General features: G+C 43.6%; 1 protein-coding gene across 3 annotated transcripts; it reads left to right on the forward strand.

The window, feature by feature from the left end:
* The first annotated feature begins 832 nt into the window (after window positions 1–832).
* HACD1 (3-hydroxyacyl-CoA dehydratase 1) lies at window positions 833–21,073 on the forward strand. Of its 3 annotated transcripts, none has more exons than XM_081833911.1 (7): window positions 833–1,063; window positions 6,246–6,363; window positions 10,018–10,036; window positions 10,121–10,206; window positions 15,098–15,219; window positions 18,295–18,473; window positions 19,241–21,073. In XM_081833911.1, the coding sequence occupies exons 1-7, from the start codon at window positions 924–926 to the stop codon at window positions 19,321–19,323; spliced, it is 747 nt and encodes a 248-aa protein (XP_081690037.1). In that variant the 5' UTR covers window positions 833–923; the 3' UTR covers window positions 19,324–21,073. The 3 variants fall into 3 exon arrangements, with proteins under 3 accessions (XP_081690037.1, XP_081690038.1, XP_081690036.1); XM_081833912.1 differs by having other exon boundaries at window positions 834–1,063; window positions 10,124–10,206; XM_081833910.1 differs by having other exon boundaries at window positions 835–1,063; window positions 10,118–10,206.
* Window positions 21,074–23,796: the final 2,723 nt, after the last annotated feature.

The following is a 23,796-nucleotide window of genomic DNA, read 5'->3' on the forward strand; positions in this document are numbered from 1 at the left end:
GGGTCCTGCTGGTCCGACCAAAGGCCTTTCCTATATGTTGCATTCTCACAGTGGCCAACTATATGCATGTGAAAAACCTTGATATTTCATATGGGTTAGTAATTTATAAATATTGTGTGTTTGGGAGATTCCATTGTTGAAGGAGCCAGGCAAGTTTCTTGGTGAGTTCATCACCCTAAGTAGTGGTCCTTAGTATAAGAAAGGAAGTTGCTTTCTACTGGGTGGCCGATGGGTGGCTGGTAGTGAGAAGGACAAAAGCCAGAGTTGAGTTCAGTGAGAAAGCTGGGCTATAGACAGGCAGAAACCAGAGAGTGAGAGCCATGCCTGATTTCTGCTTGAATCCAAAGCTGTGACTATGGGAGAAGCAAAACCTTCTGGGATGTTAATGCTGTGAACCATCGCAAGTTGTATACATGTGTAAATAAACCATATACCCTAAAGACAACACAGTCTCTGCTGTCCCTCACTGCAAGGAAGCCAAACGCTGGGCGTGCAACAATATGTTTTATTTTAAAAAATAATTAAAAATAAAATAAATGCATATTTCCACCACACTTGTCAAGGAAGATGGTCCAAGAGGATGGTCCTGTTCGAGTGAAAGAGCAACGTGGCGCGGGAAGGGTGCGGACGAGTCCCAGCTTGAGAGGCGAGTCTCGTCATCCTGGCGCACAGAGGCGGCCGGGTCTCTGGTATCCTCCGGAGCCCCTGCGCGGCCGGGAGGGGGCCGGGCGAAGCCTCCGAGCAGCTGTCCAAGCAGCAGCTGCCGCCCGGCTCGGCGAAGACGCACGGGGCGAGCGCCAGAGCCAGCTGCCTGCCTGCCTGCCTGCCTGCCTGCGCGCCCGACTCCGCCTCCGCCTCCGCCTCCTCCGCCCGCCCCCCACGTGTCTCCGTCTGTCTCCGCCTGGCCTCCGGGGAGGGAAAGCATGGCGTCCAGCGAAGAGGACGGCGGAGCCGGCAGCGGCTCGCTGGAGGAGAAGGAGAGCGGCAAGGCGGCCGCCCCTCGGCGCCGCGGCTCCGTCACCACCGCCTGGCTCATCTTCTACAACATCACCATGACGGCGGGGTGAGTGAGGGAGCTGGCCGAGCGGCGGGGCCGGGGCTCTGTGGCCGGCTGCTCTCTCGCCCACTCGCCCGCCCGGGAGGAGAGAGGGGCAGCCGGGGAGCCCTCGGACAGGGGGGGCGGCGGGCGGCGCAGCAGGGCGGCGGCCGCGGGGGGCGAAGCTCTGGCTTGCCTGCATTTCCTAATACGGTGCAGCCTTCCAGCGAGGCGAGCACGTCATGCCTCTAACCCGCCGCAGAGGTTAAGTATAGCCCCAGCCCGGAATGCCGGGCGGGGGTGCACTGGGGGGGCAGACTGCTTCCCTCGGCATAATTTACGGCGGCTGCCGCGCAAGACGCATCCCCGCTCGGCCACTGGCGGCCGCTTGCTTCCCCTGGCGAGCGCGCCGCGCTCCCCTCCCACTCCGGCAGGAGCGCAGACTGCTGCCCTCCGGAGAACTCCTGCTCGCCGGGCCAGAAGCCGAGCGGGGACAGACTGCGCCTTACGCCACAAGCCAACCCTCAGCCACCCTCCAAAACAGAAGAGCCTTGTGCCACCTTGAAGTGTGCTGCCCAGCTTTCGACGTGGACTCACATCAAAGAGCAGAGAGGCGGCAAAGCTCTCTTGTTCTATGGGCAGCTTCTTCCCGAGCCAACTAGACGTGGCTGCTGCACTAAGGATTTTGTTGCACCCCTCCCCCCATGCTGGCCGTGTTAAATGTAAAGATATACATTAACACCGTTGTGGTATAGTGGTTAAGGATTGGGACCTTGGAGAGCCAGGTTCAGCCACGAAGCAGCGCACTGGGCGACCCTGAGTCCCTGTCCCTCAGTCTAACCTAACCTGCCTCACAAGGTTGTTGCGGCCATAAAATGGGAAGAGTGATCTCCTGGGAAGGAAAAGAGGGGTATAAATAAGTGGAATAATAAATGCATGGCTGGTCTGGCACTTCCACAAGCCGTGCATATGCTAAACGTGTCTTGCATGAGACACCAACACAGGTTTTCACAGTATGCATTTTTTTTCCTACTTGAAAGTGCTCTTCATATACTGTAGGAAATGTGGCATGCAATTATTGAAAGTGTGGTTTTTCAGTATGTGTGTATTGTGAGGAGTTTCAAAGGATCTGAGTGAATAGGCATTAAAATTGCAAATGTTGTTGTTTAGTCGTGTCCAACTCTTCATGACCCCATGGACCAGAGCGCGCCAGGCACTCCTGTCTTCCACTGCTCCCGCAGTTTGGTCAGGCTCATGTTTGTAGCTTCAAGAACACTGTCCAACCATCTCGTCCTCTGTCGTCCCCTTCTCCTTGTGCCCTCCATCTTTCCCAACACAAGGGTCTTTTCCAGGGAGTCTTCTCTTCTCATGAGGTGGGCAAAGTATTGGAGCCTCAACTTCACGATCTGTCCTTCCAGTGAGCACTCAGGGCTGATTTCCTTAAGAATGGATACGTTTGATCTTCTTGCAGTCCATGGGACTCTCAAAATTGCACAAATTTGGACAAAATTGCAAATGTCCAAACAAATTTGGACAAAATTGCAAGTGTGGCTTAATGTAAGTAAATGTAAAGTGATGCATGTAGGGACAAAAATAAACAAATCCGTACTTTGCATCATAATGGATTCTGAACTGGTGGTGACTAACCACCAGAAAAAAGAACTTGGGGTGGAGGGTTCTTAGCAAATAGTGTGATGAAAATGTCAGCCCTTTGCAGCTGTGAATAAGGTGAATTATGTGTTGCAGATCATTAGGAAAGCAATTGATAGGGGCAGTAGGAAACTACCAATAACATAATACTGTTATACAAATCTGTGGTGCAACTACACATGAAATACTTTATGCAGTTCTAATCCCTGCACCTCAGAAACAATAGAGTTGAACTGGGGAAGGTACAGAAAAAGGTAACCAAAATGACCAATGAAGAAATGTTATGACCTTTGGGGCTTTTTAAGTTTAAGGGGAAAACAGTGAGTGAATGAAAGGCTTGATAGAGGTGTTTAAAATTATGCATGGTATGGGGTAAACTAGACATAGTTTTTCTCTCACTTTCCCATTGGGTCATCCAATGAATCCGAATATTGGAATATTCAGGATAGACAAAAGGAAGTAAAATACCTAGTTAAACTATGGAATTCACTGACTGAGGGTGTAGTGATGGCCACCAACTTAGGTGGCTTTAAAAGGGATTAGACAAATTAATGAGTGATAAGGCTATCACTGACAACTAGTCATGATGGCTAAGGACCAACGTCAGTATCCAAGGTAGTATGCCTCTGAAAACCAGTTGCCAATGGTCACAAGTGGGAGAGGGTTCCTGTGCTCATGTCCTACTTCTTGGCTTCCTGTAGGCATCTGATTGTCCACTGTGAGACCAGAATGCTGGATGAGTCTCTCTGGGCTCTTCTTTCGTTCTTTTGTAACCAGGAGGACTAGAGGAACATGCTGGTGCCTTTCGCCTAGCACATCTTCAGTGTCTGTAGGAGCTGGTCCATCTGTGCTATGTCAGCTAGTAAGCAACAGCATTCTCAGAAGCGCCTCCCACATGCAGATCACAAGACCAAGAGGGCTGTGTATGTGAAATTTCAGCCTGAAGAGGAACTACAGGAGCTGCAGAATCCAGGGTAGTTGGTATAGAAGTGCCATAGACATTCATCATTATGGAACAAGGCGTCTTCTATTTGCTTTTTGTTTTGATCATGGACCTTCTGAATGCACACCACAGTCCTGATAAACAACAGCTGCCTTAGCAGGATGGAACTTGAAATCCTACTGCACACTTATCATAGGAAAGTTGAATTGGAAGAGTGGCTCTTTGTGTTGGATTGGCCATGGGAATTTGAGCAAACCCTGGCCTCAACGTCTTGTATTCCAGAACTAGAGTAAAAAGCCCTGGTTGGACTTTGGACTGGGGTTGAGACCATGGTTTCTAGATGTTTCGCAAGGAAACCTACATGTGGAATGAATGCCTTTTTTAAATGGTGGCAAATACGATAGCACTTTTTGGGTGTCCAGATGAGCACGTGTAGGTCTAAAGGATGGGGAGTTATACTCACAAGCCTCACCGCTCAATGTCCACACATGTTCTAGCTCTGCTTTCAGTATGTGAAGGTCTGAAGGGGGATTTCAGATGCTTTGGATTGAAGGTGCTTAGAATCCTCATTGGGATCAGGAATTCTGCATAGTCAGGCTTCCCCATTCAAGGGTGGGTTCTAACCATATTCAGCAAAGCACAGGTCAGGAGAGGTGTGGCCAGGGCTGGTACGCACATAGATGTCCAGCGCAGACCCAGTACAACCTCCTACATGTCTGAGCTCTCACACATTCCTTTGAACACCTAAGGGGTCTTGTATCAGTTATGGAAGGAATTTCTAATTAAAATATATATTATTACATTTATATCCCACCTTTCATTCAGTAGTGCAAAGCAACATAAATTATTCAACAAACCTGTGAGATAGATGAGCCTAGGGCTTTTTCCCCAGGAGGAACTACAGGAACTCAGTTCTGGCACCTCTCAGGTGGGCGCCATTGCCATTCTAAGAGAATGAGAGAGGTGTTCATGGTGAGTTCTGGCACCTCTTTTTTTGAGAAAAATAGCACTGGGTGAGGCTAAGAGAGTATGTCCAGTGAGCTCTATAGCTGATCTCCCTTTCTGCAGCCCTCCTTTTCGCAGACGCCCTCCATGGTAACCTCTTACATTTTCCTCCTATGACACATTGCAACAACTAAACACCCTTATCATCTTCTGTCCAATTATAAAGCCACTGTTCCCTCCTATTCTGCAGCCCCTTTTGTACCCCTGCTTTCATCTCCGCCTCCCTTTTCATGCTTCCTGCTCCCTCCATTTTGCAGCCGCCTTTGCACCCCCCCCCATTTTCACTTTTACTTTCTGTTTTCTCCATCCTGCCTTTTCTCAACTCCCTCCCTCTTGCCTACAGACCACGCTCCCCGCTATTTCCATGCCTCTTCCTCTCTTCCATTATACAGTCTCCTTTGCACACCCACCCAGCGTTATGTTACTGTATCTTTAAGATGAATACAATCTTAAGAGCAAGAGTTAGAGATGGAGAAAGTTCAGTTTAGTTGACAGATGCTGTACATATACAGGTGTTTGCTTGGTAGTAATTCCTACATTGAATCTGGAACTTCCTGTTGGACAACACATGGTATTGGGTATGAAAGTACTATGGAATAGTTGAGGGTTCTTAATCCTTTATCTCCCTCATGTGAGGCAACTGAGGAATGGAAGTTTGAGTACAGTAAAAAGGAAGTAACACTGAAATAGTCCCCTTTATTTTTTTCCAGTGCCCCCTTTCACTCCTACACAGCATTGCACATGTCCCTTTTAATTCAATTCACTTCCATCTGCCCCCTGTCCAATTTTGTGTCTCCCGTTTTCTTCCCCCATCACCAAAGCCTTAAAACTCTCTTCTCTCACACCTCCCTCCCCTATTATCCCACATTCCTCCAAATGCCGCATTTACCTCCACTCTGTTCAACCTGCTCCTGCTCCAATTCCCCCTTTCTCTTCTCCCAGTGACCAGAGGTCTAAAACTGTCACACACAGAGACACTCTTTCCCCCACAAGGCATTCTCTTCACCCCTGCATCAAACCATTTACTACAGACATGAGTACACTCCTTTTTCTTCCTGCCTGCTCCTTCTTCCCCTGCCTCTACTTTCGATCCTTGAGAAGCAGTGAATAAAAGCAGTGTGATGACAGACCAGTGTAAATACAGTATAGAAAGAAAGAATTTTGCTGAACAGAGTTCTTGAATCCACCCCCCCCCCCATTCTTCTGAGGCACATTGGGGTTCTAATCCTACCACAAACTATGCAGATGAGCCTAAGTATCTGTGAGGAAACTTTTGTAATTGCAGCAGTTCTATTAAATGTGGTAAATGTCAGCTGAGGTAGATGAGATTTTGTGTCAAGGGTGCAGTGAGGTAATTTACGCTCTGAACTTAGTGGAGTTTATAGGGGAGCTGCTGTTTCGATGGCAACATATTTTATGTCATTTACTTCAAAATGCGGTAAGCCAAAAAGTTTGGGAGGCCATTCTGCTCATGCTTTGGAATGGGGTGCTGGACTCCTGCCTCAAAGGCCTGACTGGAAAGTAGTGCTGCTTGGTAGAAGGTCTGGTAAGAAATAAGTTAACTGCACGAATTCATTATTCCATTAAGAATACTGCTTCTCCTCTTTCTAGGTGGCTGGTTTTGGCTATTGCCATGGTGCGGTTTTACATGGAAAAAGGAACACACAAAGGCTTATACAAAAACATTCAAAAGATACTTAAATTTTTCCAGACTTTTGCTTTGCTTGAGGTAAGTTTTTTAAGCAATGCATTTTTTTTTAATGGGACAGTGGTGGTCTGGGGAAATACTTTCAACGAAAAATTAACGGACCCAAAGAAGTTTAGTCTGTTGGCAAGCCAACAGAAGTTCCCATACCTTCAGCCAGGGGGAACGGTTCTCATAAATTAGGCAGCCTAAATTAACTGTCTCTGGACTGCTGAGTTTGAGGTCAGAAGCTCCATACACGGAGACGGGACCAGCCCCTATCCTGGCAGCTACCAGTCCGCGTGACATGCTGACTCTAGGCCTATATGGAGGTGCTGTTTGTATCAATGGGTGCCTCTTCATGGAGGCTGTATTTTTAGCTCAAGGAGTATGATTTGTGTGGTTGCAGTGATCCTTTATCTGAGCTGTCATCGTTATGCAACTTTGTTATTCATTTACAGTATTTCATACACACACACCGACACCACTTTTCTGCCACGACATCCAAGATGGCTTACAGTTTTAAGATATTAAAACATGCTGTGATGGCACTCAGTGTGGTTGGCTGCCAGCTAGGATGAACCAGGTCATACAGATTTATTCTTGACACAAAGCTAGCATGCAGATTTGCTAAACATTATTTAAACATAATGAATGTCTAAATAATTTAGAGTGATTATGAGTGCTTTGTGAAAGAGCTTGCAAACTATGCAGAATTTGGGAGAAAGGCACTTTAACTTGGGCTTTTGGTAAATCACCAGTCTTTTGAGTTTCCCACTGATTTGAAATTGAATTTTAAGTTTCTCACCCTCTTTTCCACATAGTTTGCTGCCAGTTATTCATGGAACCCCTGCTGTTTTTCTATATCTGTTGCCAACACTTTGTGTGTGACTTCAGCTCCATGAGTTCCCAAGGTGGTGTTGGGGTTGCCTCCCCATGCTGTGATTCTGTTCCTTAGTATGATCCTGGGCATGAATATGCTTTACAGGCCCAATGCTGTGTTCATCAGCTAGCTGAGAGGGAGGGAATTAAAGTGCACCACACAATGGCATTTGTCTCCAATAGGGGTGGGTAGCTACACCCACCTGCACTTCTCCTGACATTATATATGGCATCAGGTGTGGGGCAGTTAAAGCGGGGCTTTGCAGGCACCGCTGATTGGCACTGCCTGCAAAGCCCCATGCACAGCACTTCCAAAGTGTCTACTATCAGCTGATCATTGGCGGTTGGAAAGCACTGCACACAGTTTTTTGCCTGCATGGACTGATTTCAAACTGTGCAGGACAGAAGGAGCCACCTTATATTACAGTCATACCTCGGGTTACAGACGCTTCAGGTTGCGGGTTTTTGGGTTGCACACCGTGCTGAACCTGGAAGTACTGGAATGGGTTACTTCTGGGTTTCGGCGCATGCGCAGAAGCACTGAATTGCGACCCGTGCATGCACAGACGCGGCGCTGCGGGTTGTGAATGCTGCGGGTTGCAAACATGCCTCCCACACGGATCATGTTTGCAACCCGAGCGTCCACTGTATTGTGATGAATGATTGGCAGGTGAGTGACACCACTCACCTGTCAAACATGGCTCAGTGTGTGTGTGTGTGTGTGTGTGTGTGTGTGTGTGTACATAAGAATCTGCCCCACTGGCCAGAACCAGTTTTCTTCCTCAGGTGTGCAACATTGTACAGTACAGGCAATGTATGTCGTACAGCTTGCATGCATTTGATCTCAGACTTGCTCCAGCCCTCCTAACCTCCCTGGAGTTTGGAGGATGGCAATTTTTTAGGAATCCTCATAGACCCAGATGTGGCCCACCAGCCATTCACTGTTAGTCCCATGTACAATGTTTATTTAGCTGTACCATTATTTTCAGAGACACTCTCTTGTGTTTTTGAAACCATAGAATTTTTATTTTATTTTTTTAAATCTCACTTCCTCATTTGGAAATCCTGTCTCCAAAATAGGACACCAAAATAAAAATCTGAAATAGTCCCACAGGGTTCCATTTTGTCCTCCATGCTATTTAACATCTATAGGAAGCCCCTGTGAGCTGTCATGAGGAGATTTCAGGTGAAGTGTCATTCATATGCAGATGACATCCAGCTCTATCTCTTTTCCATCTGAAGCAGGAGAGGTGAGAGTTGAGGTGTTAGGCAGGGGCTTGGAGGCAGTGATGGGTTAGATGTGGGCCAACAAACAGAAGCTGAATCCCCAAAAGACAGAGATGGTGTATGTCTAAAGCAGGCTTCCTCAACCTCGGCCCTCCAGATGTTTTTGGCCTACAACTCCCATGATCCCTAGCTAGCAGGACCAGTGGTCAGGGATGATGGGAATTGTAGTCTCAAAACATCTGGAGGGCCAAGGTTGAGGAACCCTGGTCTAAAGTCTTCATAGGCAGGAGGTAGGAAGATGGTCTGCCCTGGACAGGGTTGAACTTCATTGGAAAGAGCAGGTCTGCAGTTTGGAGGTGCTCCTGGATTCAGTACTGTCACTAGAGGCTCAAGTGGCCTTAGTGGCTTGGGGTGCTTTTTTCCAGCTCTGGCTGGCTTGCCAGATGTGGCGGCGGTTCAAATCCCCACGATGGGGTGAGCTCCCGTTGCTCGGTCCCTGCTTCTGCCAACCTAGTAGTTCAAAAGCATGTCAAAATGCAAGTAGATAAATAGGTACCGCTCCGGCGGGAAGGTAAACAGCATTTCCGTGCGCTGCTCTGGTTCACCAGAAGCGGCTTAGTCATGCTGGCCGCATGACCCGGAAGCTGTGCACCGTCCCTCGGTCAGTAAAGTGAGATGAGCGCCGCAACCCCAGAATCAACTGGACCTAACAGTCAGGGGTCCCTTTACCTAATATTGTAATATCCTCTTTGTGGGGCTGCCCTTGAAGAAGAAACTTCAACTGGTCCAAAATGCAGCAGCCAGATTACTGGCTGGGGATCCATTTAGATCTCACATAACCCCTGCTTTAAAACAGCCTCACTGGTTGCAAGTTTGTTTCCAGGCCTAACTTCCATACCATTGATTTCAGTGGCTCTATAGAGAATATGACTTGTGTTGCATATACAACCCAATTTAAACAACTTAAGGTAGCAATCAAAATTTGAAATTGAGTTACGAGCCCCTTTAACATTGCAAATGTAGTGAGCTGTTTGGCTTCTGGGTTCTAGTGCCATGACTGGTCAAGGGATGCATGACTGTACACCTAACAGCAGCCAGTTCGCAGTCATAGAAATATATTGAGATAAATAGCAGAACATTGTACAACCCAAATAGTGCAGCTAACAATTCTAGTAATTTTTATTTTCTTTTTATGCTCATTGTATTCCAAGCCTTATGCTTTCCAGTGGAGTGGTTGAAACTTTTGCCAGATGTTTTACCTTTCCTGCCCCTACATGTGCAACTTTAAAAAAAAATATTTTTATTGTTTTGCTGTTTATGAAGTGCCTAGTTTTGCAACAGGGTGGTGGTATTCTTCATGCTGTCATGTGCCCACCTGCCAGTAGAGTCATCTCCTGATGCTCATTTCTCCATGATTGCTGTGAGTCTTCTATAGTTTGCATTTTCCATGTTAAATTCTATCCCAGCCTAGAAGTTCCATTTCTGTGTTTTATTTCTCACATGACTATGATGAGAATAGACCAGTTATGGTTTTGCTTTTGAAATACCCAGTTGTTCATCCTCCCCATCTCTCTCTCTTTAAATTTACAGATAATCCACTGTGCATTTGGTGAGTCATGGTTTCAGTTTCTCAGTTAACTAAACAAAATCCTGCCCTGTGAGACAAAGGTGACCTGTTTCTCTTTTTAAGGAGTAGTGCACACTTCTATGCTTGTGACCGGGGTCCAAGTGAGTTCCAGAATCTTCATGGTGTGGTTTATTACACATAGTGTAAAGCAGGTAAGTGTCATGAAACTGTTTGTCTCTTCAACTCTGCGTGTGTTTTTTGTGACAATTCGCAGTCTTCTAAAAGTCAGCAAAGATGTGTCTTCAGCAAGGCTGAAGGAACCTTCAGAGGGCTGAGGCTGACTTGTAACAGCACACAGCTCTGCAGGCAGAACTTAAAAGTTCCTCATTTGTGTCTGCCTTACGCTTGGGAGATGAGGACTTAAAGGCCATTGGAGATGGATATCTGAGCTAGGTTGGCCTCCTGCCTGGTTTGCTCTCTCTATGAAACAAGATCAAAGGCTGACACATCTCTTTGGCAACCGATTCACCAAGCTGTCGGGCTGTCCCTGTTTCAGAGAGGACTTAAAATTAGCACATGTTGAATGGACTAAGTGAAAGTAAGCCTTAAGCTAAATGCATGTGAATTAATCTTTCATGCAGGTGTTTTCCTAGTTAGCATTAATGTCATTGTTCTTAGGTATGTGCAGTAAGTGCTTATAATAGGTATAAGGAAAGACTCCTACCATTCCTTTATAAGCTCCCAGGGGAAATTAGCTGAGGCTGGTGAGGTGTATATTACAAAGTTAAATTGGACCAGAATGATTTTATGCGAAAGCCTAGTGCTTGATGTTAATTACCACTAACTAACATCATACTGATTTCCATTGGGGTAAATGTTAAGGATGTGCTTCCATTGGAAATTTGTGCAGGAATCCTAAGCATTCCTACTAGGAAGGCAAATCACACTCAACCAAACTCAGACTTCTGCTTAGGATTGCCCTGGAAAGTGTGGCATTTTGGCTGGACGATGCCCAATCTTTCACGGAGTGTAGAATGTGCTTTACAATAGTTCATAATTTCAGGCTGTGATAGTTGCTCCACAATTCAATTTTGTTTTGAATATCTTAATGTTTACAACCAAAATTAACCCTAGCTTTTTCCCCATTTCATTTTGATATTCATTTGCTGCAAAGGGCCCAGCCATTAAACTGTATCACCAGCAGGTGGCAGTTTTGACCATCTGCTTATAGTCACGAACGGCATAATTTCTTCATTCCTTTTTATGTTTGTTTTAAACAGGCTTGCAGGTGAGAACTCTTGGGCTGATTATTATTTTTAAAAATTGGTATCCCAAACTGTGTGCAGTTTGCTCAGAACCACAACAGCTTGTTTTTAAATGATAGAAAAGGTTTAACATTCAAATTCATTTTTCTTTATTTTTATGCCTTGGTACAAATGTTTTGTATTATTTCCTAAGATGCCATGTCCGCATTTGAGGAGAAGGAGGAACTAGATTCATGCAGTCATTGGCATATATCAGTGAGTTTGGGAAGAGGCCCCACCTAGTAAGAAGTTCCCCCTAAGTAAAGGTAAAGGTAAAGGTAAAGGTAAAGGGACCCCTGACCATTAGGTCCAGTCGTGACCGACTCTGGGGTTGCGACGCTCATCTCGCTTTATTGGCCGAGGGAGCCGGCGTACAGCTTCCGGGTCATGTGGCCAGCATGAGTAAGCCACTTCTGGCGAACCAGAGCAGTGCACGGAAACACCGTTTACCTTCCCGCTGGAGTGGTACCTATTTATCTACTTCCACTTGACGTGCTTTCGAACTGCTAGGTTGGCAGGAGCAGGGACTGAGCAACGGGAGCTCACCCCGTTAGGGGATTCGAACTGCCGACCTTCTGATTGGCAAGTCCTAGGCTCTGTGGTTTAACCCACAGCGCCACCTGCATCCCATCCCCCTAAGAAACAGTCATATAATACATTTACTAGCACAACTGAAAAGCAGCCTTTTGAGATAATTTAAACCTGTGGTGGAGAAATTCTAGGCCACAAACCAAATAGGGTCTGCTGGGACTCGGAGGCTTGCTCCATCAGGCCATTTGTGGCCAACCACGCCAACCCTTCCTCGGTCTCACATCCTATTTGAACTCAAGCCAGGGATGCAAAGGATTCTCCTTTGCAGATGTGACTTGTACTCTAGCAGGGGATGCAAACAAAGAATCTCCCTTTTCAGTCCTTTGCAGCCATCTTGAATTTTGAATCACCTGGCGTCATATGACATCAGGTGACTGACAGGTGAGCAACTCAGCCCACCCGTCAGAGTGGTCTGTGGAGGGTGGCCAAGTTCGAGGTATGGCCAGCATCAGAATCTACTTCTGCACTCCTAATCTAAGCTCTTAAGAGGCTGGATTTTAAAGCAAAAATAAACCACGATTAAGGTCTAACATAAAATAAAGAAAGAAAACAAGGTCAGATAAATAATAATAATGTCGCTAGGTATGATGAATAAGTCCCAGTCTGCAACTGATAATTAAAATGAAGGAGGGAAGGTGTTATTCAAACGCAATTAACTTAGATTGGGCAAGGTGTAAAAATGGAATTTTGATTCTACCAAGAGCAACATAAAAGACATGAAACATAAAAGACAGCAATTCCGTTCTGCATCTTGCACTAATCGAAATGCAGGGGTCTCTTGTAGGGCAGGGCACAGCACAGAAGCTGCTTTTTTGCTCACAGGGAACTGCATTTTTCCTCTTGCAGGAGGGAAACCAGCCAGTCTGTCCAAAATAAGCTGATAACATTGGCATTGTAGAAAGAAGTGTACTGTATCTGCATTTCTGCATCTTTGCCATGTTTTGTATTTTGCTAGGATAGTGGTCTACATGCTTTATGCTAAGCCATTAATTTTTTGGTGCACAGAGTTGTGGGATATGGCTACATAGGAGCTTAAGCTTAAATGCTTAACTGTAACTGGATTGTGAACAGAACTATTATCAAGCTCATCATCCATATAAACTGTCAGCTTGCTCTCTTTTTGTAACAGAATGGATAAAATCCAAAAGATTAGATCCCCACACATAAATGAGCCTTATTACCTGCTGTGGATAAGACATTGCAAAGAATCCTCCTGAAAACCCATGCTCATCAATTTGCTGAGAATGGAAACTCTTTGAACAAGCTCGAAGTTTGATCAGTCAAGGTTTTAATTCAATTTTTGTATATATTAGCTTGTTAAGGCTTCTGTTTCCTCAGAATTTCAGGTGGGCAGCAGCACATTAAAAATAGAAAGCTGTGTATAAACTGTTAACAAACAACAACACTAGACTGCAATTTTGTTCACACTTACCTGGGAGTAAACCCTTTACTGAGCAGAGTAGGAGTTGCTGCTGAGTAAGCATGCATAATACATTTTTCTTTTATTTTGTTTTAGGGATTTACAAAATACAGCCACCTCTTAATCAAGTTTGCATTAGAGGCATTGCCATTTCTCTTATAAACCAAATTAATTTGTCAATTTCTGCTAATTCTAAGCATTTCAGAAACCATTCCCATGTAGATAGAACATAAGGATATTTCCATTTTCTGGCCTGCACTACTCTGGCTGTGATTAACAAGATTTTCACTAAAGAATCTGTTCTGCAAACACATCAGCCCCAATCTTACCAACATTGGAGAAAGACTAAAATCTGCTCCTATCGTCAATGTAATCTGTTGCATAATATGTTTCCAAAACCCATTGGCAAGTTGACATTCCCACCAGTATGTTGGGTGAACATTAATACAAAACATTTGAAGAGCAATAGTAAACACTTGGTGCTACGCCTTGACCTCATGTGGTACTTGAGATGCTCACCTATCTGAAAACTTCACGGTCTTTGGATTTTGTCAAGTAGTTGAGCATGGGATCCCCTTCTGGTCTTGTGACAAAATCTGTGTTGCTTTATCTTATTTCACAGACACCCATGGAGCTTTTATTAGTTTTCAGGCACTTTAACGAAAAAGAAAATTATTTATCTGTAATTCCTCTTCTCAGAATGCAGTAAAAGAGATCCCTGCCCCTCCTTTGCAGAGTTAGAAATTAATCTGTTGTTGCTAGTTTCAACAGCTCTGGGTAGCCTCTGATATCTTGAAGTGGTTGGTAGATGTCCAGCACCTGCAAAGACAGTAGAATGACTTGGTTGTTGACCAAGCTGCAGATGAGCATATAGTCAGCTACAGTGCCTAGTTCCTTGCGCCATGTTGTACATTTGGAGATCTTACTGCCTAAGTGATCCTCTTGCAGAAATGATTCCAGCCAGCATTCTGGCATTGGGGTCTTTTTGCAGCCTGTAGCCTCCTTTTGGTTGCACAAGACAAAGTGAAATTATCTTAATTTATTGGAAAATGTGGAGAGGAAAAATCTGCAACAGCCTGTTGAAGAGGACAGGCCTGGCACCAGATAATGGGAATAATAGGCCTGGAAAGGCCAGGGCTCCAGAACCAGCAGAGGGCTTATCATGGGCACAGTGGTACCACCTCTACTCATCTACGAAGGTCAGATGCAGCCTAAGAGTGTTCTCACTTTGTATGTCCAGCCCCTTTTTCTGATTAGGGTTGCCCAAGGGCCCCCGCCCCCAACTCTTAGATCAAGCACTGTAAAGAGGAAGGTTTATTATACTAGACGAGGCACGAAGGCCAAAAAGGATGTGCAAGCAAAAAAGTAGCTGGGTTGAAAACAGATGTGTTTTGTCAGTGATTTAAATCAGGGGTGGGAACCTGTGCCCCTTCAGATGTTGTCAGATTCCATCTTCCATCTGCCCCAGCCAGCATGGCCAATGGTTCGGAGTTATCAGAAATGTAGTTCAGCAACATTTGAAGAATAACAGGCCAAAGAATTATTATTTGGGAAGGTAACTAAAAAGGTTGTGGGGGAAGGGGGAAGAGAACCATGTGCATATGTGAATTTGCTATATTTAGTTATTGCTCTGTTCCATAGGCAATCTCTCAGTTTGGTGCGGGATGTTTAGCATAACATGCATTCTTCTTAAAAACATTGATTTGGGTGTACTGCCTTGCCATTCTGTTGCCAGCTTTCTTTACAATTTAAGGATGCAGAAAATGTTGGTTCTTTATACTTCTACAGATCCAGAATGAGGACAGCGTTATTCTTTTTCTGGTCGTATGGACTGTGACAGAGATTACTCGATATTCCTTCTACACATTCAATATGCTCAACCACTTGCCATACTTCATAAAATGGGCCAGGTGGAGAATGCCTTGCAGTTTAGTCTCTCATTGTTCTGTGCATGCTAATTTTCATGCATGCTGAATCGGCAAGGAAATAAACAGTGTGTGGTTTGTTTTTAAAGCTGAGAAGTTGTGTTTGTACTTTTGGATCTGCTTTTAATGCAGAGTTTGCTGGTTTTAAAAAATTAACCTGTCCTGTGTTCATGCCATTAATATTTCTAGAGAGTTCTTGTGTGTCATTTGAAAATTGCATATTGAATAAGATAGAAAAAATGTTTGTTCACAGGTGCTTTGCTTTTGCTTGGATAATATGCTATTTTGGGATTCCCTATAGATAAACAAGGCTTTTTATAAGTGAAAGTGCAAAAGCTTGCAAAGTGCAACACCTGTGCGAGTCTTTCTGTTATGTCAATTTGGGGATATAATTCTGCTGGAATTTGATGCAAAAGTAGACTAGGTGAAAGAAATACAAGGGATGCAGTTTGGGGGAAGGCAGATGCAACCTTAATTGAAAATCTTCCTACCCCAGGGGTGAGGAACCAGTGGCCTTCCAAGTATTGTTGGACCAACTCCCTCCCCGATACATTGGTCATGCGAGCTGAAGAGTTGGAATCCTTTGGCAACTGTGGTTCTAGCCTTTTGCCATGTTGCTGCTGTTGGCCAGTGTGCTTGTATTGTAAACATTGACCCAAGTATTTTGGGTCAATCATAGACATATTTACTTGGAAGTAAGGTTCGTGTGTGTGTTCAGTGGGCTTCTCCCTGGTAAATGCATATTATTGGCAGTTTCAGTGGCTGGTGCTGTTGCCATTTTGTTTAACAGCTTGCGTCAACTGAAGCAGACACTTTCAACTGCACTCTGGTGGTGAGCATGTGGTAGTTTAGAGACCCAGTCATATTCACATACATGGCAAAAGCTTCTGTAGCTGCAACACCTGCAGCTCTTTTCTCTCAGGATAGACATTTTTCCTTTTAAAAAAAAATACAGCTGGATAAGTGACCGGATTTCACTGATCTAGAGTTCTTTTCTAAACTGAGCATTCAGTTTCAAACATGGCATGTTTAATGTTACGCAATGTGCATGCCAAATCATAACAAACTAATGTTAGGACTGTATATTTCTTCTTCTAGCATCATATACTCTTGACTAGCAGTCACTATCCAGTGTCTTGCTGGAGCTCCTTCCCATCACTTGCTACTTTTAAAGTGGAGATGCTAGGGCTTGATCCAGGATTTTCTGCATACAAAGCATGAGCTCCATCACTGAGTTTTGGTATCTCTCCCCCCCCCCACCTGCTGCGAAAACACTACAAAGCAAAGCAGACAACCATATTCTGATTCCACCGCCCCCCTCCATTGTGTATTATCTCTTAAATGAGATTTCAGAATTCAAAGGAACTCATTTAGCACCCTGCCTTTCAGCGCATTAAAAAAATGTGACAAACTATTATTCTGTACTTCTTTGTAATAGTTTGGGATTTTCTAATCCTCTTGTATTTGCTGCCAGAGGAGCTTTGCCGCTTTGTGCATAGTAGAATATGTGCAGCTTAGCTATATGAAAACTCTCCTTTCATTAATTGGCTTCTGATGTGCCTAGGTAGTATTATTGAGTTCTCTTTCTTTCTTTTTGCATGCCGCTAATGTGTTTGGTTCTCTTGTGCACCCCATACAGTCTACTCGAGTTGAGTTCTTTTGAGGGTTTCGGGTTCCCTGGCTGCACCAGTTTTGGTCATGGAATGCACATGGTGCATTTCCTTCTGACCCTGGGAGCAAACCATCTTTGCCTTTTCCAGCCTGAGTTCAAGAGGCTGGTTCTTTATGAATGGCTGCATTTGTATGCTTTTACCTTGTGCAAAAAAAAACCCCTCTGTCAAAGTATTTATAGCTTTAAGTGTCCGGTGTGTAAGGTGACAAAAAAAAAAAGATAATATGTTTAATAAAGCCAGTACTTTTTTGGGTGTGTGTAAAAAAATGAGGTGCAGATACCTGTATATTGATAAAAGTGCCAAAGGTAAAAGTGCTCAAAATTGCTTCCATGGCTAGCAGGAAAAAAGAGGTTCCAGTATTTTGTACCAGTGAATACCCGCCCCCCCCCCAATGCTCTGAATAAAGCAGTTGCACCTTTCAAGACCAGTGTTTTTTATATTTCGGAATCGACCAAGAGAATCTTTTGCCAATTCACTCTTCCCCTTGCATACCTCAGTGAATTCCAAAAACCAGTCCCAGAGACTTGGGAGACCCTCTAGAACAGGGTGGAAGGTGGCTGGGGGCTTAAAAGACTGCAGGGGGAATAGGCAAAAATCGCTTTGCCCCCTTTTCCGTTTTGGAGGCATCTACTTGATCAAAAGTTCTTTTGTGAGCACAAGCACACCCGTTGAATCCCACCACTGTTTGGTGCTACTTTAATGGTGCTCCTTTGTCCACACAGCAGCAGCAGCAATTGTATACACAAGTGCATTGGCTGATATTTCTCTGATTAGGATGTGTGTGTTTTTAGTATCTTCAGGGTAAACGTTTAAAGTCTGATCTTCAGGGCCAAAGTTTAAATTCAGATCTTGATCGAACATTTCCATGTTCAATAAATAAAAGTTTATTTCATGCCAATGAAAGTTTATTCAATAAATAAAAGTTTATTCATGCCAATGAAATGAAATACTAGGCAAATTAGACCATATTTCCCAATTGCAGGCTTAGGTAAACCTGATTGCAAAGGGAGAAATAACAATATATTAATAACCCCCCACCAAGGAATTCTTCATGGGGATTAAAAACTCCATCCCAAAATGGAGTTGTTCCATTTGTCCCTGGCGATTCTGACAGCCAACATAATTGAGGAAGACAGTAGGGAGACCCGTGGCTGCCCAAAGTTGACTGAGGTGTGTATTCAGTTGGCTGGCTCATTCAGCCGAGTTTACAGCTTTTGAGGAATTTACAGCATTTTGCTCAGCCAGAACACATGGGCAGCAAGCCTATGCATGGTAAGTTCCATGGCCTCTAGGGGAGCTTACTCCCAGGTAAGTGTTGTAATCCAAAGCAGAAAAATCAGAAAGATAATGGTTGGAGTGATTTGTTTAGTTATATTGTTTCTTCCAGGTACAATTTTTTCATCATCTTATATCCCGTGGGAGTCATCGGTGAGCTTTTAACCATTTATGCTGCCTTACCTTACGTGAAGAGATCGGGGATGTTTTCAGTGAGACTTCCCAACAAGTATAATGTCTCTTTTGACTACTACTATTTCCTCCTCATCGTCATGGCATCCTACATACCATGTAGGTATCGATAGATGCATGTGGAAACATTTGTCTTTTAAAAGTGCCATTCAAAAGCTTATCCTATCTTCTTTTATTACTCAGTTACCATACCTTGCATCTTTCCATAACAAAGTAATATGCAATAATCCCACGCCATCCCCATTCTTCCAAATTCAATCACGCTAACCCCCCTGTGCTTTCTGCCTTCAATGAATTGCTCAGGATGAAACACTGCTTTGGGCTACATGTTCTTTCAGCTTATTTTCGTTGAGAACTTTTCTCTTTACGATTGCTCTTTTTAGAAATTGTTTCCATCATTCTCTGGTGGAGGTTTTAAGACTGCTGCTTTAGGACTTGGCTGATGTATGCATTTAAAATTTATTGCATGATTGTTTGTAAGCTGTCTTGAATCCTTAAAAAAGAAGAAGCTGGGGCATATGGCTGAAATTCAAACTTTGACTGGGGTGGAGCCATTCCTCCATCAAGCCCACCTCCAACCCATGGAGCGATGGCCCAATCCCTCTGTGATTCCCTGTTCTGTCCCTATAAGAAATGCTGTGGTTGGATCCCTGAAACTGGGCATTCCAGGTGTGGGGACAGACTGAGCCAGCCCCATTACCACCTCTGATTTGCCTGGCCCCTCCCTGCCTTGCTTCCTGACCAATGTGAACAGCAAGGCAATGGTGACCCTACTGCAGCCATGGTAGGGGGTTTGGATGACATAAAATACCCAATTCCGTTTGCTACAGTTACACATCTCTGCTCTTTCTTTTCTTCCCTAACAGTGTTTCCGCAACTGTACTTCCACATGCTTCGTCAAAGAAGAAAAGTGCTTCACGGCGAAGTGATTGTAGAAAAGGATGATTAAAAACAAGCCCTTTTAACCACGGTGCTTTTTCAGAGTAACAAACCAAAATCCAGAATGTGTTGCACGAGTCCAAGTGTGAAATCATGGAACAAAAATAACCAGTGCACAAAACCAACATAGATCATCTTATTTAGTAATGCTAATATTTTTCGGACTTCGCTATTTCAAGTCTGCATTAATTTTTGGTACTGTCTCCACCCCCACTCGTCAAATTTAGGGGCCTTTTCATATGTTCAAAACACTGCATGTACTTGGAGGGGGCTCCTTTCTTCTGCGGAAGGGTCCTCCTAGCCATTAGGAGAGCTTTTCAGGGGAATGCAGGAATGCTGGGGGGGGGGGAGCTGTAGAAAACCACACACATCCCTTGGGATCCTGGCCTGCGTCTTCCTTTAAATGTCATCATAGGCTTATCAGATTTCCCGCCTGTTAATATCTAATAAGGAGAATTAATAAAATGTACCTTTTATCTGTGTACATATAATAAATTAGAAACTTAAGACCATTTCAATGGCTGCAAAAACAAAAACCTGAATGGTTTTCAGAAGCATCTCCTTGAAACTGATGCCAAGTGGGCTGTTCACTGTAAATGGAGATGGGAATGAGCTCAGTCTTAAATGCTGCAATTTTTTTTTTAAGCTCCTGGAAGGCAGTTGTCCTATTTAAAGGAATTCTGCAATACCTGCAATATGTTCTACACAAAAAAAGATCAGATAAAAAATTCAGTTGTCCAGATAATTGAAGGGCAAGGGGTATTTTTGTTCATTTTGAGAAATGTTTATGTGCCAAAATACAATCAAAAAGAGAAAAGTGTATGTTTGCCCTCTGCGCATTGGCAATCTGTGATACATGAAATTTTGGTTTACTTTGGTTTACATGACTGTTTAGCAGTTTGCTCAGTAGACAGGATCCAAAGAACCGCACAACTAATATACCCATGGGACCTTTGGGCTTTTATTTTTCAAAAGGCAGTCCTCTATGTAATATAGAAAACGAGTTTTGAAGCTGAAGGTTTTCTGCTCAAAAACTGATGGGGTGGAGTCAAATGATTGCATGTGCATTATGCAGATCTTTAGATCCCAGCCTTTGTGCCTTATTGTAAAAGAATGTAAAATTGTGATAAAGAAAGTACAGTGGTATCTCGGGTTAAGTACTTAATTTGTTCCGGAGGTCCGTTCTTAACCTGAAACTGTTCTTAACCTGAAGCACCACTTTAGCTAATGGGGCCTCCCGCTGCTGCCGCACAATTTCTGTTCTCATCCTGAAGCAAAGTTCTTAACCCGAGGTACTATTTCTGGGTTAGCAGAGTCTGTAACCTGAAGTGTCTGTAACGTAAAGCGTATGTAACCCAAGGTGCCACTGTACAAGTAAAGGAAATTCAGGGAAAGAAAAACACTGGATATCTCCACCCAGCACCTGCAGTCTAGTCTCACACATCCTGAAATCTGACTCAAGGGTCAGGGGATTCTACAGAGCACCTGACCTTGGGAAGCTGCCAATAGGGGTGTGTGATCCCTTTCTGCTTTCTGCTTGTGCTATAGGATCTTTGGATCCAAGCTGTGATGTGATTATAGCTTGTGGTAAACTCTTTCTTCAAATATACTTGAGTTTATGTGTCTAGTCCTTTCAAATTGTGTATTAGCAAGGTCTTAGCTGAGGGGAGGGGGGTGCAGCTCTTTACTGTACACTTTTTACTGTAAGTGCTTTTCCGGCAATATAACAATTTTATTTTGGGGGTGGGGCCTCTGCAATTTTTTAAAAAACACAAAGGTGCTCTAACCATTTTTCATGTTATATAAAGCTTTTAAAATATAGTATCACACAAAATCATTCAGCTGTGTTTAGATTAAAGGGTTTCAAGTTGCATCAATTATATTTTTGCAGTTACTGTTTAAGCCTGATTTTTTTTTTTTCCTTTTAAAAACGTCAAACTATTTCTTACAAAATATCCAGGCAGCTCTTTGGTACGTTTCTGAATTAGTACGGAGAAGAACTATGTGAGAAGATCTACTATTTTTTCAATGGTTAATACGGTTACCTTTTCTAGCATTTTAACTTCTTAATGCCTAAGTATATTATGTGCCTCATCCTGTAATTCTTGCTGATCTAAATTGGATTTTCTGCAGCTGTTCTTTAAGTAGAAATATTTGGTTCTCATGTATGCTGTCGTTAAACCTGAGGATGTTGTCATACAGTAAACAAGGAAATATTGTAGGTATTTTTTTTACCATTTTGTACATCCAATATTAAAATAATACAATTTCTTGCAATCATGATTTCTGATTTTCCACAGAGGAGCCATGTAGTATCCCTGGGTTATATTTTAAGGAAGAAAACATTTTAAGGTGATTTTACTCTGCTAATACTCTGCAAAATTGCACTTCAAATAAACTATTAAATCCACACCCAAATGTTTTTATAGTTCTGCAGTTTCCAGATGTATAGAACATAAAGGTTTTTCAGTGCAGGGCTGATGTGATATGGTCACTAATATGTTATTAGCTTCAAACATAATAGTATTTCTAACACACCACCCACCTGACTGGGTTGTCCCAGCCATTCTGGGCAGCTTCCAACAAAAATACAGGAAAAACAACAACACTTTGTGTCTCCAGATTGACTAGGAAATTATGAATTCAATACATCCTAGATAATCTGGAGACCTCTGTAAATAGTTCCATTTACATAGAATGTATTGCTTAATTTTGGCAACAGATCCCACCAAGAAAATATGATAAATGTAAACAATGTTTGGTTGCATTCACGCAATATTATTCTCATAACTGTCTCATTGTCTTAGTTCTGAGCACTGAATGTATGTGGGGTTACTCTAGTTACATAATCCCTTTAGGCTGTGGTTGTTCGCCTCGCCATCTGTGAGAATCAGGTCCCCAAGTTGAGTGGCAGGGCTGTGAACTTGAATAAAATATGGGTGGGGACAGATAACCCCCGACCCGCATAACCGATCACAAGACACTGCACACACACACTGTTTGAATGGCAATGCCAATCAACCTTGCCCCCCCCCCAATATTTTATTGCATGGGGGCGAAGGGACCTTAGCCCCTAGGAGTTGGCTCCTATGCTAAGTGTCCTGTATTGAGCATATTTTGTGGCTTGATAACAAGTGATTTCCCCCTTTTTTCAGAGGTCTTCTGCTTAGATGTAATCCAGTCATTTCATGTACAGGTATTTCATGCTGTAAACATAACTCAGCCTATAAACTTGAAGTTCACCAAGGTGTATTTCCCCAAATACTGTTGTACAATGTAAGTTCTCAAAATGGGGTTGTTGCTTTTTTGAGAAAAGCAGAAAAACTGAACTTTTAAACAATTTAATTTCACAATGTTTACATAGCACCATTTTTTGGGATTTGGCTGCATACTAGCCTGCAAGCTAAAGCATATTATTTCTGGTACTGTGGCTAATTAACTTAATTCAGTTAAAATTTGTGCTTCCTGTTAATTTGGATATGTCTGCTTTTACCAAGCATTGACCAAAGGGCACCGGTTGGTTTATGCAGCTGAAGTTTTTTAGAAGGTTATAGCAGTCATTGCATGGATACAAATATTATGTTTCCATAACCAGGATTACTGCACACTCAAGTTCACCTTGAGATCGTAACTGCAATAAATTACAGCACACTTTTTGGCACATATCCATCTTGTATCCTTCCTCCAATATCCTTCCCCTTTAAATTCAGATATTACCTTATTTAGGAAATAGAGCTTATATTTGTGTAGCCTTTGAAAACATACACACAAACTTGGAAAGACTAGTTTGCTGCTAAACCTTGTTGATAATGATTTATTTGTTTACTAACTACCTAGGGACTTACACATGAGTCCGATCCTGCAATGTGCTGCTGCGTGTATTAAATACCAAGCACATTCCAGTGCTACAGATTTCAGGAGCTCTCAAGAACGATCCCTTCCTCCAGTAGTAACTTTTGCATGTTTGATACTGTACAACCTTCACTTAATGGGCCATGAATATTTATCTTCCTTTCCTCAAATAAAGATCTCTCATGTGTTTTGATCTGTAAATTAGTCTTCAACCAGTCATTTTGCTGTATATGTATCTAAGTCTGTCTCTCTCCCATTCCTGTTTTGTAACTAAACATAGGTCCAAGTCTTTCTCAGCATAATCCTATACATGTCTTGGTTCAGTGGGCTTGCTCTCAGGAACTGAGTAGACCATTGGAGCCTCAGTTTCTCTACACTTAATGGTAAAGGGACCCCTGACCATTAGGTCTAGTCGTGATCAACTCTGGGGTTGCGGTGCTCATCTCGCTTTATTGGCCGAGGGAGCCGGCGTACAGCTTCCGGGTCATGTGGCCAGCATGAGTAAGCCGCTTCTGGCGAACCAGAGCAGCGCACGGAAATGCCGTTTACCTTCCCGCTGGAGCGGTACCTATTTATCTACTTGCACTTTGGCGTGCTTTCGAACTGCTAGGTTGGCAGGAGCAGGGACCGA

Source organism: Podarcis erhardii (assembly GCF_964252035.2).
Source record: "Podarcis erhardii genome assembly, chromosome: 12".
Taxonomy (NCBI): Eukaryota; Metazoa; Chordata; class Lepidosauria; order Squamata; family Lacertidae; genus Podarcis; species Podarcis erhardii.